At 32.9% G+C, this 14012-nt stretch overlaps 1 protein-coding gene across 1 annotated transcript in view; it reads right to left on the minus strand.

The window, feature by feature from the left end:
• Positions 1-14012, minus strand: part of LOC127549835 (uncharacterized) — a 56322-nt gene that overhangs the window by 22265 nt on the left and 20045 nt on the right. The window contains exons 5-6 of the mRNA XM_051978214.1: positions 10248-10347; positions 5521-5657 (exon numbers count right to left, since the gene is read on the minus strand). Coding sequence (XP_051834174.1) covers positions 5521-5657; positions 10248-10347 — 237 coding nt within the window. The remainder of the gene's footprint in view (positions 1-5520; positions 5658-10247; positions 10348-14012) is intronic.

Genomic DNA, 14012 nt, shown 5'->3' on the forward strand with positions numbered 1-14012 from the left:
TATGTTTATATATTCACATATGGAAATAGCATAGCTCTTCCCTAACAAAATTCTTCTATTTGGGAAATTATTGTTTTTAGAAAAAATAATTAAATTATTTAGTAGTATTTCCTTTTGGCTAAGATCTACCTACAAATCACTTCAGGGTTTTTAATTTTCAATAAAGAGAATAAAGAGTCAACATTGTATGAATGTGAGGAAAAGAAATACAGAAACCTTGCAAAAATTCTTACTTTGTAAATATTACTTCTGTTAGGTTCCAGATCTCCATTATTCTTGGCTTATATTTATTTGATTTCTTATTTGACTTCAAAACTAATGGTCAAAGACTTTGATATGAATTTATTAGTTCCTCCATATCAAACTAAATATTATTAATTATTGAAGGAGTTTTAAAAATACTATTTCATAGTTTCAGGAACTGGGTTAATTGTCTCTTTGGTAAGACCACAGCAGAGTAGGCCATAAATTCAGCAGATGCAAAAATAATTGTAGCATATTGATAGAAACTGGAAGAAAAGAGATTTCTTTTGCTGCACCTTCTATTCTTAAAATTCAAGCACTAACACATTTTAATTAAATAAGTTTCAAACCCATAACTTTTTAGTTTTTTTTCCAATAAGAATTTAAAGGTATTAAGAATTGGAATCAGCTCCAATTATTGAAAAACATAAAGTACCTTTTAATACATGGGATTTTAGGTTGGAATTATCTCTGTAATTTCATAGATAGAAAGATTGAGGTTCAGTGAGGCAAAATAACTTAATGAACAACACAAACAGGATTCAAACTCGCTTTATTTGATTCCAAATTTAATGACTATCCAAGCCAGAGAGAGTGCATTAAGGATCACACTATCCAGATTTTAAATCATAAAGATTTTGCCTGACATGGATTGTTTTGTTATTATTATTGTTTAGTTCCAATAACTCAGTTTTCTTATTTTAATATTGAATTAAGTTTCTCATCATCTTGGTGGTGTGAAACATATCAATCCTATATTGAAATAGTGTGATGTTTTGCAGTGGTTTTAGAATACAAGATGCAGTTTTAAGACATTTTATAACTCATTTACAGTATGACCTTGAATGAGTGCTTTCTTCTCTCTGAACCTCAGTTTCCTCATCTGTTCAATGATAGGATTTCATTCAATGATCTCTAAAATCTATTCCAATAATTACATTCAATGATACCATAACAGGAAATGACTACACTATAATAGAAGAGATGGGCCAAATGCAAGCAGGCCAACAGATGCCAAGTGCAAGCAGCATAGACAGGAATGGGGGGGATGGCTGGAATCTATAGGAAGCAATCTACAGCAGTGTTGGCTACTCTGCCCTGGTGGCAATAAATCCACTATAAATCATCAGCATTTTTATATATCACTAACAAAAACCAACAGCAAGAGATAAAAAGAGAAATTCCATTTAAAATAACTGTTGATAGTATAAAATATTTGACAATCTATCTGTCAAGGGAAAGTTAGGAACTATATGAGCAAAACTTCATAAGACTTTCCAGAGAAATAAAGTCAGATCTAAACAACTGGAAAAATATCAAATGCTCCTGGATAGGTTGAACAAATATAATAAAGATGACAATACTACCTAAACTAATCTATTTATTTAGTGCTATACCAATCAAATTCCCAAAAAACTATTTTACCTTCCTAGAAAAAATAACAACAAAATTCATCTGGAAGAACAAAAGGTCAAGAATTTCAAGGGAATTAATGAAAAAAATGCAAATGAAGATGGCCTACCTATATCAGATCTAAAATTTATAAAGCACCCATCATCAAAAGTGTTTGGTACTGGCTAAGAAATAGACTAGTTGATAAGTGGAATAGGTTAGGTTCACAGGACAAAATCGTCAATAACTATAACTATCTAGTGTTTGACAAACCCAAAGACCCCAACTTTTGGGATAGGAATGCACTATTTGACAAAAACTGCTGGGAAAATTGGAAATTAGTATGGCAGAAACTAGGCATTGACCCACACTTAACACCGTACATCAAGATAAGATCAAAATGAGTTCATGATCTAGGCATAAAGAATGAGATTATAAATAAATTAGAAGAACATAGGATAGTTTACCTCCCAGATCTGTGGAGGAGGAAGGGATTTGTGACCAAAGAAGAACTAGAGATCATTATTTATCAATAATATTGATAAAAAAATTGACCAAAATTTATAAGAGTTCAAGCCAGTCTCCAATTGATAAATGGTCAAAGGATATGAACAGACAATTTTCAGATGAAGCAATTGAAGCTATTTCTAGTCACATGAAAAGGTGCTCTAAATCACTTTTGGTCAGAGAAATGCAAATTATGACAATTCTGAGATACCACTACACACCTGTCAGATTGGCTAAGATGACAGGAAAAGATAATGACGAATATTGGAGGGGATGTGGGAAAACTGGACACTGATAGATTGTTGGAGTTGTGAACGGATCCAGCCATTCTGGAAAGCAATTTGTTTTTGTTTTTTTTTTAAATAATTAACAAAAATTTATTTATTAAGTGATTTGTATATGCCAAACATTGGAGCTACAAAGATAAAGAATGAAACAATCCCTGTTCTCAGGGAGCTCATAATCTAAGAAGGGAACTGAGATAATAATTTACACAATGGCCTCAACAGTATAAAGAAAAAAAGCTGAAAGGTTTCAGCACTTTGATCAATAAAGGACTGAAAGGTAATAATAATAGCTAACATTTACATAGCTCTTACTATGTTCCCCATGTAATTTACAATTATTATCTCATTTGATTTTCACAACCTTGGGAGGTAGATGCTATTATTATCTCCATTTTACAGATAAGGAAACTGAGACAAATGGAACCCAATGCAAGCTTGTCCTCTCCTAAAGTGATGCTTTCCCTAAAATAACCTCTCTCTGCTTTCCCCTTTCTTAGCTTCTCTAACTGCTCCCTTCCCTTCATGTCCTCATTATTTCTCAGTGGACTATTAACCTAAATCTGACTTCTAATCTTTTCCCTCTTTTATGCTGTTTGTGCAATAATGCTTGCCCCCATTTAGCATGTACCTAATGTTCCTAGTACAAAGGTGTGATCATTTCATCCCTTGATTGTCAATCTCCAATGGCTTCTTGTTAATAGTCTGTAGGACAATTTGCAAATTTGCAAACTTTTTTTTAAATAACTTTTTATTGATAGGACCCATGTCAGGGTAATTTTTTTACAACATTATCCCTTGCACTCACTTCTGTTCTGATTTTTCCCCTCCCTCCCTTCACCCCCTCCCCCAGATGGCAAGCAGTCCTATATATGTTAAATATGTTGCAGTATATCCTAGATACAATATATGTGTATAGAACCGAGCAGTTTTCTTGTTGCACAGGGAGAATTGGATTCAGAAGGTATAAATAACCTGGAAAGAAAAACAAAAATGCAAGCAGTTTATATTCATTTCCCAGTGTTCTTTCTTTGGGTGTAGCTGATCATTACATCATGTGATCATTATACACAGCAACAAGATTATATGATGATCAATTCTGATGGACTTGGCTCTCTTCAACAATGAGATGATTCAAACCAGTTCCAATTGTTCAATGTTGAAGACAGCCATCTATACCCAAAGAGAGGACTGTGGAAAATGAGTACCATTCACAATATAGCATTTTCATTTTTTTTGTTGTTTGCTTGCATTTTATTTTGCTCCTCTTTTTTTCTTTTTTTTCATAGCTTCTAATCATAGAGGTCCCTCAGAATTCTGTTCTGGTCTATCTTCTCTTTTCTCTCTGTTGTACTTCATTTGGTGAACTCATTAGTTCTCATAGATTTAATTACTATTTCTATGCTGATAACTCCCATATGTACTTATCCTGTTTCAATCTCTCCGCTGACCTCCACTGTCACATCTCTGTCTTTTAAACTTTTCAAACTGAATATTTAGTGGACATCTTAAAACTTATGTCCAAAACAGAACTCATTATATTTCCATATGTTTTCCCCTTTATTTTCCTCCATCACTTCCTAACTTCCCTATTACATTAGGCTCACAAATTAGGGTTCATCTCCACCATCTTTCATTTCCTATCTAATCTATCGTCATGGCCTGTATATTTCACCTTTGTATCATATCTTGAATATATCTCTTTTTTTTTTCTTCTCTGATCCTATTATCACTATGGTGCAGGCTCTCATCACCTCCTATCTGGGCTACTGCAACAGCTGCTGATTAGTTTCCCTGCCTCAAATCTCTCCCCTTTCCAATTCATCCTCTATTTAGCCAGTAAAGTGATTTTCCTAAAATGCAGGTCCAATCATGTCATATCCCTAATCAATAAATTCCCCTGGCTTCTTATTGCCTCCAGGATCAAATCTAACCTAACTTTCTCCTACTTTTCCACTTTACTGCCCACCATATTTGATCTTGTGACACCAGTCTCCTTGTTGTTCTATAAACAAGACATTCTATCTCTCAATTCTCAGCATTTTCTCTGGCTGTCCCCTATCCCTTCTTAACTCTGCCTACTTACCTCCTTGGCTTTTTAAAAATTCCAACTAAAGTCCCATTCTTTTCCAGGAAGCCTTTCTTAACCCCTCTTAATTATAGTGCTCTCTTTCTCTATTAATTATTTCTTATTTATCTTGAATATAGCTTGTTTTATATTTATTTGTTTGCCTCTTCAAACTTCCTTCTAGGACTCATGCTTCTTGAGAGCAGGGACTGTATTTTGTCTTTTTTTGTATTCCAGGGCTTAGCACAGTGCCTGATACACAGTAGGTGTTTAATAAATGTTGAATGATTGATATATAATATGCACACTAACAACCCTACTTTCCGAACATAAATTTCATTTGGTCCCAGCATGCAATTTTTTATTTGTTGCTATAATCTTTAAATTAAAACTTGCTTCAATATTCATTAGCAAAATTAGACTATAGTTTTTTGTTTTCCACTTTATCCCTTCATGATTTATGTATCAATATTAGGTAGCAAAACTATATTTGTATCATAGAAGATTATGTGTTATATATTCACAGAAGAATGAGTAGTAGAATATGTTTCTATTTATCCAATGAGTTTATGTTCATTTATACTGAAAATAATTGTTCTTTATGGCTAATACAGAAATATTTTTGCATGACTTCACATGCATAATGGATATCAAAAGGCTTTCATTCTGAAGGAAATGAGTATAGGAGAGGATAGAAGAGAGAAGTTAGAACTCAAAAATTTTAAATATACTTGCTAAAATTATTTAATTACAATGTACTTTTACATGAAATTAACAAAATGATATTAGTAATAGGATTTATTTTATCTCTTCCTAAGAATCAAATGAGTGGTTTATCTATTTTATTATTCAATCTATTTTATTTTCTCTCTAAACCAGCTATATTTTATTCATCAATCCAAAGGTTTTTTATTATTTCAGATTTTGCAAGGTCTTTCTCAATTTTATCCTTTAAATCACATCAATATCACCTCTACTCTCAAACTTTCCCATTCTGTTCCAGTGGACAGAAAAGTCTTCTTTTACCTTGGCAGTGACAGCTCTTTCTAATTGAGCCTTTGATTTCATCACCTTCTCTCTCCATTGGATGCTTGACTCTTTGATTGGGTTTATTCTTGCCTTAGTTTTTAATTTCTCCACACCTACTTGCTTCTTCACCATATCTATGGGAAAGACAGGAAGAAGAAAGTTATTCCAGAATAATTCTCAGGAATTCTATTGAATATATATATATATACACCATTATTTTGACATTAAAATGGCTGATTATCCAGCTTTCCACAACACAGAACCATATGATTGCTAAATGGCACCAAACAACTCAATGATAAGTAAAAAAAAAAATTATCTGGTTATCTAGCTTTTATGCTATCAAATTATATGCTGGGATTCAGTCCCCATATTTCTCTCTCTGGCTACTGATGGCTCTCTCCATCACAAGTCTATTGGAATTGGCCTGAATCACTTCATTGTTGAAAAGAGCTAAGTCTATCACAGTTAATCATTATCTATTCTTCTTGTTGGACATACAGCTGCTGACCATTTCTTATAGAACAATAATATTCCATTACATTCATATATTATAAATTATTCAGCAATTTCCCAATTGATGGATATCCATTCACTTTCCAGTTCCTTGCCACTACAAAAAGGGCAGCTACGGTGATCTCTGGGTTCTGCTTACTTCATTTAGTATCAGTTCATCTAAGTCTCTCCAGGCCTTTCTGAAATCAGCTTGCTGGCCATTTCTTTTCTTTTCTTTTTTTTTAAGTTTTGTTTAATTTAATGTTTTATTATTATATTATAGCTTTTTATTTACAAGATATATGCATGAGTATTTTTTCAGCATTGACAATTGCAAAACCTTTTGTTCCAACTTTTCCCCTCTTTCCTCCCACCCTTCACCCAGATGGCAGGTTGACCAATACATCTTAAATATGTTGAAGTATAAGTTAAATACAATATATGTATATATGTCCAAACAGTTATTTTGCTGTACAAAAAGAATTGGAATTTGAAATAGTGTACTATTAGCCTGTGAAGGAAATAAAAAATGCAGGCGGCACAAATAGAGGGATTGGGAATTCTATGTAGTGGTTAATAGTCATCTCCCAGAGTTCTTTCCCTGGGTGCAGCTTATTCAGTTCATTACTGCTCTATTGGAACTAATTTGGCTCATCTCATTGTTGAAGAGGGCCACATCCAACAGAATTGATCATCATATAGTATTGTTGTTGAAGTATATAATTATCCTGTTCATTTCACTCAGCATCAGTTCATGTAAGTCTTTCCAGGCCTTTTTGAAATTATCCTGCTGGTCATTTCTTACAGAACAATAATATTCCATAATATTCATAAACCACAATTTATTTAGCCATTCTCCAATTGATGGGCATCTACTCAATTTCCAGTTTCTTGGCTACTATGAAGAGGACTGCCAATACCATTCTTGCACATTCAGCTGCTGACCATTTCTTATAGAACAATAATATTCCATTACATTCCTATACTATAAATTATTCAGCAATTTCTCAATTGATGGGTATCCATTCACTTGCCAGTTCCTTGCTACTACAAAAAGGGAAGGTACAAACATTTTTGCACATATGGGTCCTTTTCCCTTCTTTGATTTCTTTGGGATACAGGCCTAGTACAGACACTGCTGGATCAAAGAGTATGCACAGTTTCATATCCCTTTGAGCCTAGCTCCAAATTGCTCTACAGAATGGTTGTATCAGTTCATAACTTCACCAACAATGTATAAGTAACCTAGTTTTTCCATATTCCCTACAACATTTATCATTTTTTCCTGTCATCTTAGCCAACCTGAAAGGTGGGAAGTGATAACTCAGAGCAGTCTTAATTTGCTTTTCTCTATTCAGTAGTGATGTAGAGCATTTTTCACATGACTAGATATGGCTTTAGTTTTGTCATCTGAAAATTGCCTGTTCATATATTTTGACCATTTATCAATTGAGGAATGGCCTATATTCTTATAAATTTAAGTCAATTCTCTCTATATTTTAGAAAGGAGAAATTTTTGTTACTGTTCTAAATCTTGGCTGAATTAGTTTTGTTTGTACAAATTTAATAATGTTCTCTGGTTCTTTTTTGACCATACATTTCTTCCTTCTTCACAGATCTGAGAGGTAGACTATCCCTTGTTCTCCTAATTTGTTTATAGTATCGTCTTTTATGTTTAAATCATGAACCCCCTTTTTGACCTTATCTTGGGATAGAGTGTTAGGTGTTGGTCAATATCTAATTTCTGCCATACTATTTTCTAATTTTCCCAGAAATTTTTATCAAATAGTGAGTTCTTATCCCAGAAGCTAGAGTCTTTAGGCCTATCAAACACTAGATTACTTTTACCATTGATGATTGAAGCTTCTGAACCTATCCTATTTCATTTATCAACTCCTCTATTTTTTAGCCAGTACCAAATGGTTTTGATGACTATTGCTTTACAATATAGTTTTAGGTCTGGTATAGGTAGGCCACCTTAATTTGGATTTTTTTCCCATTAATTCCCTTGAAATTCTTGACTTTTTGTTCTTTCAGATGAATTTTGTTATTATTTTTTCTAACTCTATAATTTCTTGGCAGTTTGATTGGTATGGCACTGAATAAGTACACTAATTTAGGTAGAATTGTCATTTTCATTATATATCTTTCCAGTTGTTTAGATCTAACTTTATTTGTGTGAAAACACAAATTTTTTGTAATTGTTTTGTAATTGTGTTCATATAGTTCCTGGGTTTGTCTTAGAAGATAAACTCCCAAATATTCTATATTATCTACACCTACCTAACTTACCAATAGGTTTGAGGCCTCTTGGTTACCACCAATCTAGTTTAGGTGATCTACTGAAATAGTTTGGCATGGTGTGGCTGTAGTATATGCTAATTTCTTGGAGTCACAGGTAAAAATCAGGGGGTTGAAAGATAGCAAAGGTGAATGTGCAATCCTGAAAAGATTTTGGCAGCTTTCACATTAGAGGTATTAGTCTTTCTCCATATCCATATACCCCTACAGATTAAATAGTTAAGAAATACATAAATAGTGAAATAAATAGCAGTAGTGTTAATGATCTTGAGCTGCTGGGGTCTTGCACTTTGGTTCTCATGAGACTCAGTGCCAAAGTCCATATCTGTGGGCAGGATGGGGAGTTCAACCATGGAGGAATGTGGGTATGGGGTCAAGGGATTGGGGTAGAGTTTGTGGATGTGAACTAGTACTCCTCTGCCCACAACTCCTACTGCACCAAAATTTCTATAATAAATATTGCTCTTAGACATATTTAGAATGTTTGATGATTATTTTTTAATATGTAGAACACTTTAACATATGCAAAAGAACAACGAAACACAATCTTGCAGGAACCATGCAGTAAATACAGTGTTGGTGGATATTGAAAGTGTATGCTTTTATGTATTTTGTGTTTTTCTATTCAGCTTCATTCAAATAGATGCAGTTTTCTATATTCTCTGTTTTTCATAGACAAAATAATGCAAATTGATCCTAATATATAAATCATGAGTAAATTCATATTTTTGAAATAAGAATTTATAGAACTGACTGCATTTCTAAACCTAAATCTTTGTATCTCAAAGTACATGTATGTGTGTTAAACCCTCATTTGTCTAGTTTATTTTAAAATGAGATTCAACTGATGGTGAGTCCCCTCATGTTTTTCTCTACATTTATATACTCTTTTTGTATACCCCAATTATAAAAATAGTGATCATTCCTTTATTTTTTCTATACTAATGTACTCCATATTACTAGTTCTACTCTTTTCATTCTTCTTTTTTTTTTTTTTTTTTTTTTTTGCTGGTTAAGTGACTTGCCCAAGATTACAGCTAGGAAGTTAAGTGTTAAGTGTCTGAGACCACATTTGAACTCAGGTCCTCCTGACGTCAGGGCTGGTGCACTGAGCCACCTAGATGCCCCTTCTCTTTTCATTCTTAACTCTTAGAAATAATCGAATTCTAGGTCCTCTGTATTATTAGGAATTAGTTTCATCAATATTATCTGAAGACATGCTTTCATTTTTCCTTTGTATTGATATTCAAAGTCTTTTATTTTCAAAGTTATTTGAACATTCAAAACTACACAAAAGAGGAAATTTCAATTTTCTGAAAAAAAATCATTTGTATTCAGGTAAAAGAATTGATTGAGAATGAATTAAAGCAACCCTAATGATGTTTTTCAACATACTAATGACAACTCAAATGGATCACCTACTAACGACTCCGGTAACACTCTTTATTTTCTGTGTTTTTGCATAAAATTCTATATTCCCTTCAATCCCAAATGTTCATCACATATTTCAAGAACTAATTAAATGCTATCTGTTTCAAGAATCCATCAAACAGTATACCCTTTCACATCCTGGCCTCTAAACAAACACACATACTGATCTCTACACTTCTATCTGAAATGTCATTTCTCTTCTTGGATCTTGTAGACATTGTACTTTTGGTATTTCACCTATCATGAGTTATTCTGTATTTCAATGATTTGTTACATATTTCCATTTAGATTTAAACTCCATGAAAGGTTTAGACCATTACTTAGATTTGTACCTTTCTAAGAACATAGGAGAATGCTTCTGTACTTAATAGCTTCACATTAATACAGGTCTGATAAAGTTAATTATGTTCAACCATCAGGAAAAGATAAGACTATTCTTCATTTATCATGAAAAACATTAACTTATCTAAAAAGGATATTCTACCTTAATTTACTACCTTTAGACATTCCTTTAGGCAGGCAACATGGTATCTTTGTATATATAATTTGTGGTGATGCTTTAACAATACAACACATTTCTGATATAAGACAAGGAGCCTGAAAAAGAAAAAGAAAATAATACAGGATGATTTACCCCCATGCCTTATTTCTTTAAGTGGTTCTAGTTCAGTTGCAAAATATTTCCCTTAAGTCATAGTTTGAAGATTTAAAAAAAAAAAAAAAAAACTTTAGACAGAAAAATGAACAATTAAACATGGTCTTAAAATAAATAAATTCTACTTACAATTAAACAATACAGATTTTTGATCTCCATTTTCTATTCATAAGACAACTGTATTTCTATGACTTGTACTTAAATTAATTTTAACATTTAATCCTTTGTCAAACAATTTTTTGCTGACTAAATATATGTTTATTTATTGTATTTTATTCAGTAAAAATGTGTTTAAAAATATTATTTTTTTGCATTTCTTTGAAAAGTTTTCACTCTCTAGGTATAGGGGTCCTCAAACTTTTTAAATAGGGAGCCAGTTCACTGTCCCTCAGACTGTTGGAGGGCCGGACTATAATGAAAACAAAAACTTTGTTTTGTGGGCCTTTAAATAAAGAAACTTCATAGCCCTGGGTGAGGGGGATAAACATCCTCAGCTGCTGCATCTGGCCTGCAGGTTGTAGTTTGAGGACCCCTGCATCTAGGACATAGTCAACTTTTTAAAGATAGGTGTCACTCATAGCTGAGAAATATGTATATCCTTTCTATTTTCATTCAATAATGACCAGAATTCTGTCATGTTAAACTTTTTATAGAATTCTATTTAAGGTTTAAATTATTTCTGGTATAATTTTTGTTTGGATTTATCTGGATTTGAAAGGGTGTACATTAAAATCTTATTTTCACTTGTAACTTTATCAGCTTTTCCTTTAAATATTTAGATGCTATGTCATTCACTGCATATATGTTATGTATTATGATATTCAATAATCCTTTCTCTGGAGCTGTTATCCCAGTTGTAAAATGAGGGGATGATACTTAGAAAAATACCACCCTAGAATTCAAAATTGGAATTCACAATTCCTCATATTCTATTTCTTTAAGTATAAACCTCTCAGTAGGGTCTCCTCAAGGACAGAATCTAATAAGGATTAAACAAGTAGATTCATTGAGAGAATCCTCTTAATGCAGAGGTAGTCATATAATATCCTTCTGTAATTACTTACTTTTCAATGACTTCCATCCCTTATTTCAATTCTTATTAAATAAAAATTTCAAGTGATCTAAAAGGCAATAAAGAAGAAATATTGTGGGCCCATGATGTTACCAAGTATACAAAAGCCAAAACCTCAGGCTATGAGGTCCAGGAGAAGTTGCAATTGTTAAAATTTATCTTCTATAACATAGCTGTCTTCTGGTTTTCATTCTACCTCTGACCACTCTTCAGTATCCTTAGCTACATCAATATATAAATTCTGCATCTTTAAAATGAGTATCCTCCATAGCACAGTCCTGGGACATTCTCACTTTTTTTTTTTTTTTTTTTTTGCCCCAGTCCTCTTCAGCTCCTATGGCTTCAATTTGTATTTCTACACAGTTGACTCTGAAATTTATATATATTTATTTCTATTCTTTTTGTTAAATTCATGTGTCTGCCAGAAATCTCCTAAATACTCTATCAGTTTCTCAAATTAATATATATCTCAATATATCTTCTCCTCCTACAAAATCCACTATTTCTATTGAGGATACCATCTAGTTTTCAGTTATACTATTTTAATCTCAGACTTATCCTTGAATCTTTCTTCTCCCTTACTATTTCACCCTATTGTACATATAACCAATCAGTAGGCAAATTTTGTTAAATATACCACCACAACAGTTGTACCCAATTCCTTCTTGATATCTAAAAATATACTACATCTCTCAGGCCTTTACCACCTCTCACACCTAAACCACTATGATAGACCTCCTGGCCTTTAATCTTTCACACTTTAATTTGTTCACCATACAATATTCTAAAATCGTAGGCCTGACCACATCACATTCCTGCTCTAAAACTTTCATGGACTCCCTATTATTTTTAAGAAGAAAAACAAACAACCACACCTTAAGGTCTCCAAACAATCTGGATCCAAATGACTTCTCCAGACTTATTTAATATTGTTCCCCTTGCTAAACTCTATCACCTCAAGTCAAACTGAACAATTAGTTACTCTCCAAACTCCACAGTTTCTATCTTGCTCTGCATATTCATACAGGCTATCTTCCCAGATTCCAAGGTTTAATTCATAGATAATTTCCTTGTGTAGTCTCTCCTCATCTATTCTGTATTATCTTGTATTATCATATACATCGTATCTCTCCAATAGAATGCAAATTCCCAGAAGTCAGGGAAGCTTTGGCTTTGGCTTTTGTATGCTTAGAAATATCATGGGCCTACAATATTTGTTTTTTAATTGCCTTTTAGATCACTCAAAACTTTTTTTTAGTAAGAATTAGAATAAGGGATGGAAATCACTGAAAAGTATATAACTACAGAAGAACATTGTGTGGTTATATATTGAAAGTTAGGAATGAAATATTAATAGTTTGAATGCTTCACTTAATACTAAAAAATGTAAAACAATGACCTATAGAGAGGAGCCCATATCTTAGGTTTAACATCTGTGATGGGAGAAGCTGGCCAAAAGTTGTTCGAGATGAAAGGGCATAGATAATTTATAATATGCACTGATGGAGGGAATATCCATCTTGAATACATCAAAAAGCTACTGACACAATGAAATTATGAATTATATACACAGTACCTTGCATAATGTGCCTTAAATATAGCAAGGACTTCATATTAGAGCAATTACTGAACTGAAGGAATAAAAGGAAGAAAGTCCTTAGAGCTCTTTCCTGCGTCACAAATATTAGCTTATTTCACTAGTTCATATTTTCTCATCAAAAATAAACTACTACAAATGAGGGTTGCATTCTGGGAAGATGGTGAAGTAGGTCAGAAATTTCCAGAATTCTATAGTTCCTTTACTAAAAGACAGAAAATCGCTGTGAAGTTAACATAGAGTAGCAAAAGTAAAGGGGTAAGACATCTTGAGAGGATCTCAGAGAAGACAAGATCTCCAGGGGCTGGATTTTGATCTGAGTAGAATGGAAAAATTTCCAGGTCACTGAATCAACAAGCAGAGATTCCTGAAAGAAGCAGACAAGGCCTCAAGAAATTGCACCTTAATTTTGACCTCACTCAACCTCAAGAAATTTCACCTCATGAACTGTTGTTACCTCACAAACATTCATCTTAAGAAGAGCAGACTCTGAGGGAGGGAAGACTCAAGGATCCCCTGCTGTTTTCAGAAATCAGACCTTGCACTACTGACCAGATGTGTTTCTCAGTTGTGACTGTAGCTGAGAATGAACACAAGCCTGCTAATATAGCACCTCAGGGAGCAAGAACTTAGGGGAGGAAGAAAATAGTCTCTGAGATTGAGATCTTGGAAAGAATTCAGAAAATGTTCACTTAGAAGAATCTTTGAGGTCTAGGGAAACATAGTCAACAATTCAGGATCAAAACTTGATAATAATAAAATGAAGCTTCTAAAAGCAAAATAAAACAGATTAAAAATAAAAATGAGTAAGTAAAGAAAAAAGAACCTGACTAGTGATAGCTACTTTGTTATAAAAGAAGATCTGAATTCATATTAAAAGGAAAATGGTTTGGTTTAAAAAAAAAAAAAAAAAAAAAAAAGCTTACCCTAAACAGTAG

The sequence above is a fragment of the Antechinus flavipes genome, chromosome 2, assembly GCF_016432865.1.
Source record: "Antechinus flavipes isolate AdamAnt ecotype Samford, QLD, Australia chromosome 2, AdamAnt_v2, whole genome shotgun sequence".
Classification (NCBI taxonomy): domain Eukaryota; kingdom Metazoa; phylum Chordata; class Mammalia; order Dasyuromorphia; family Dasyuridae; genus Antechinus; species Antechinus flavipes.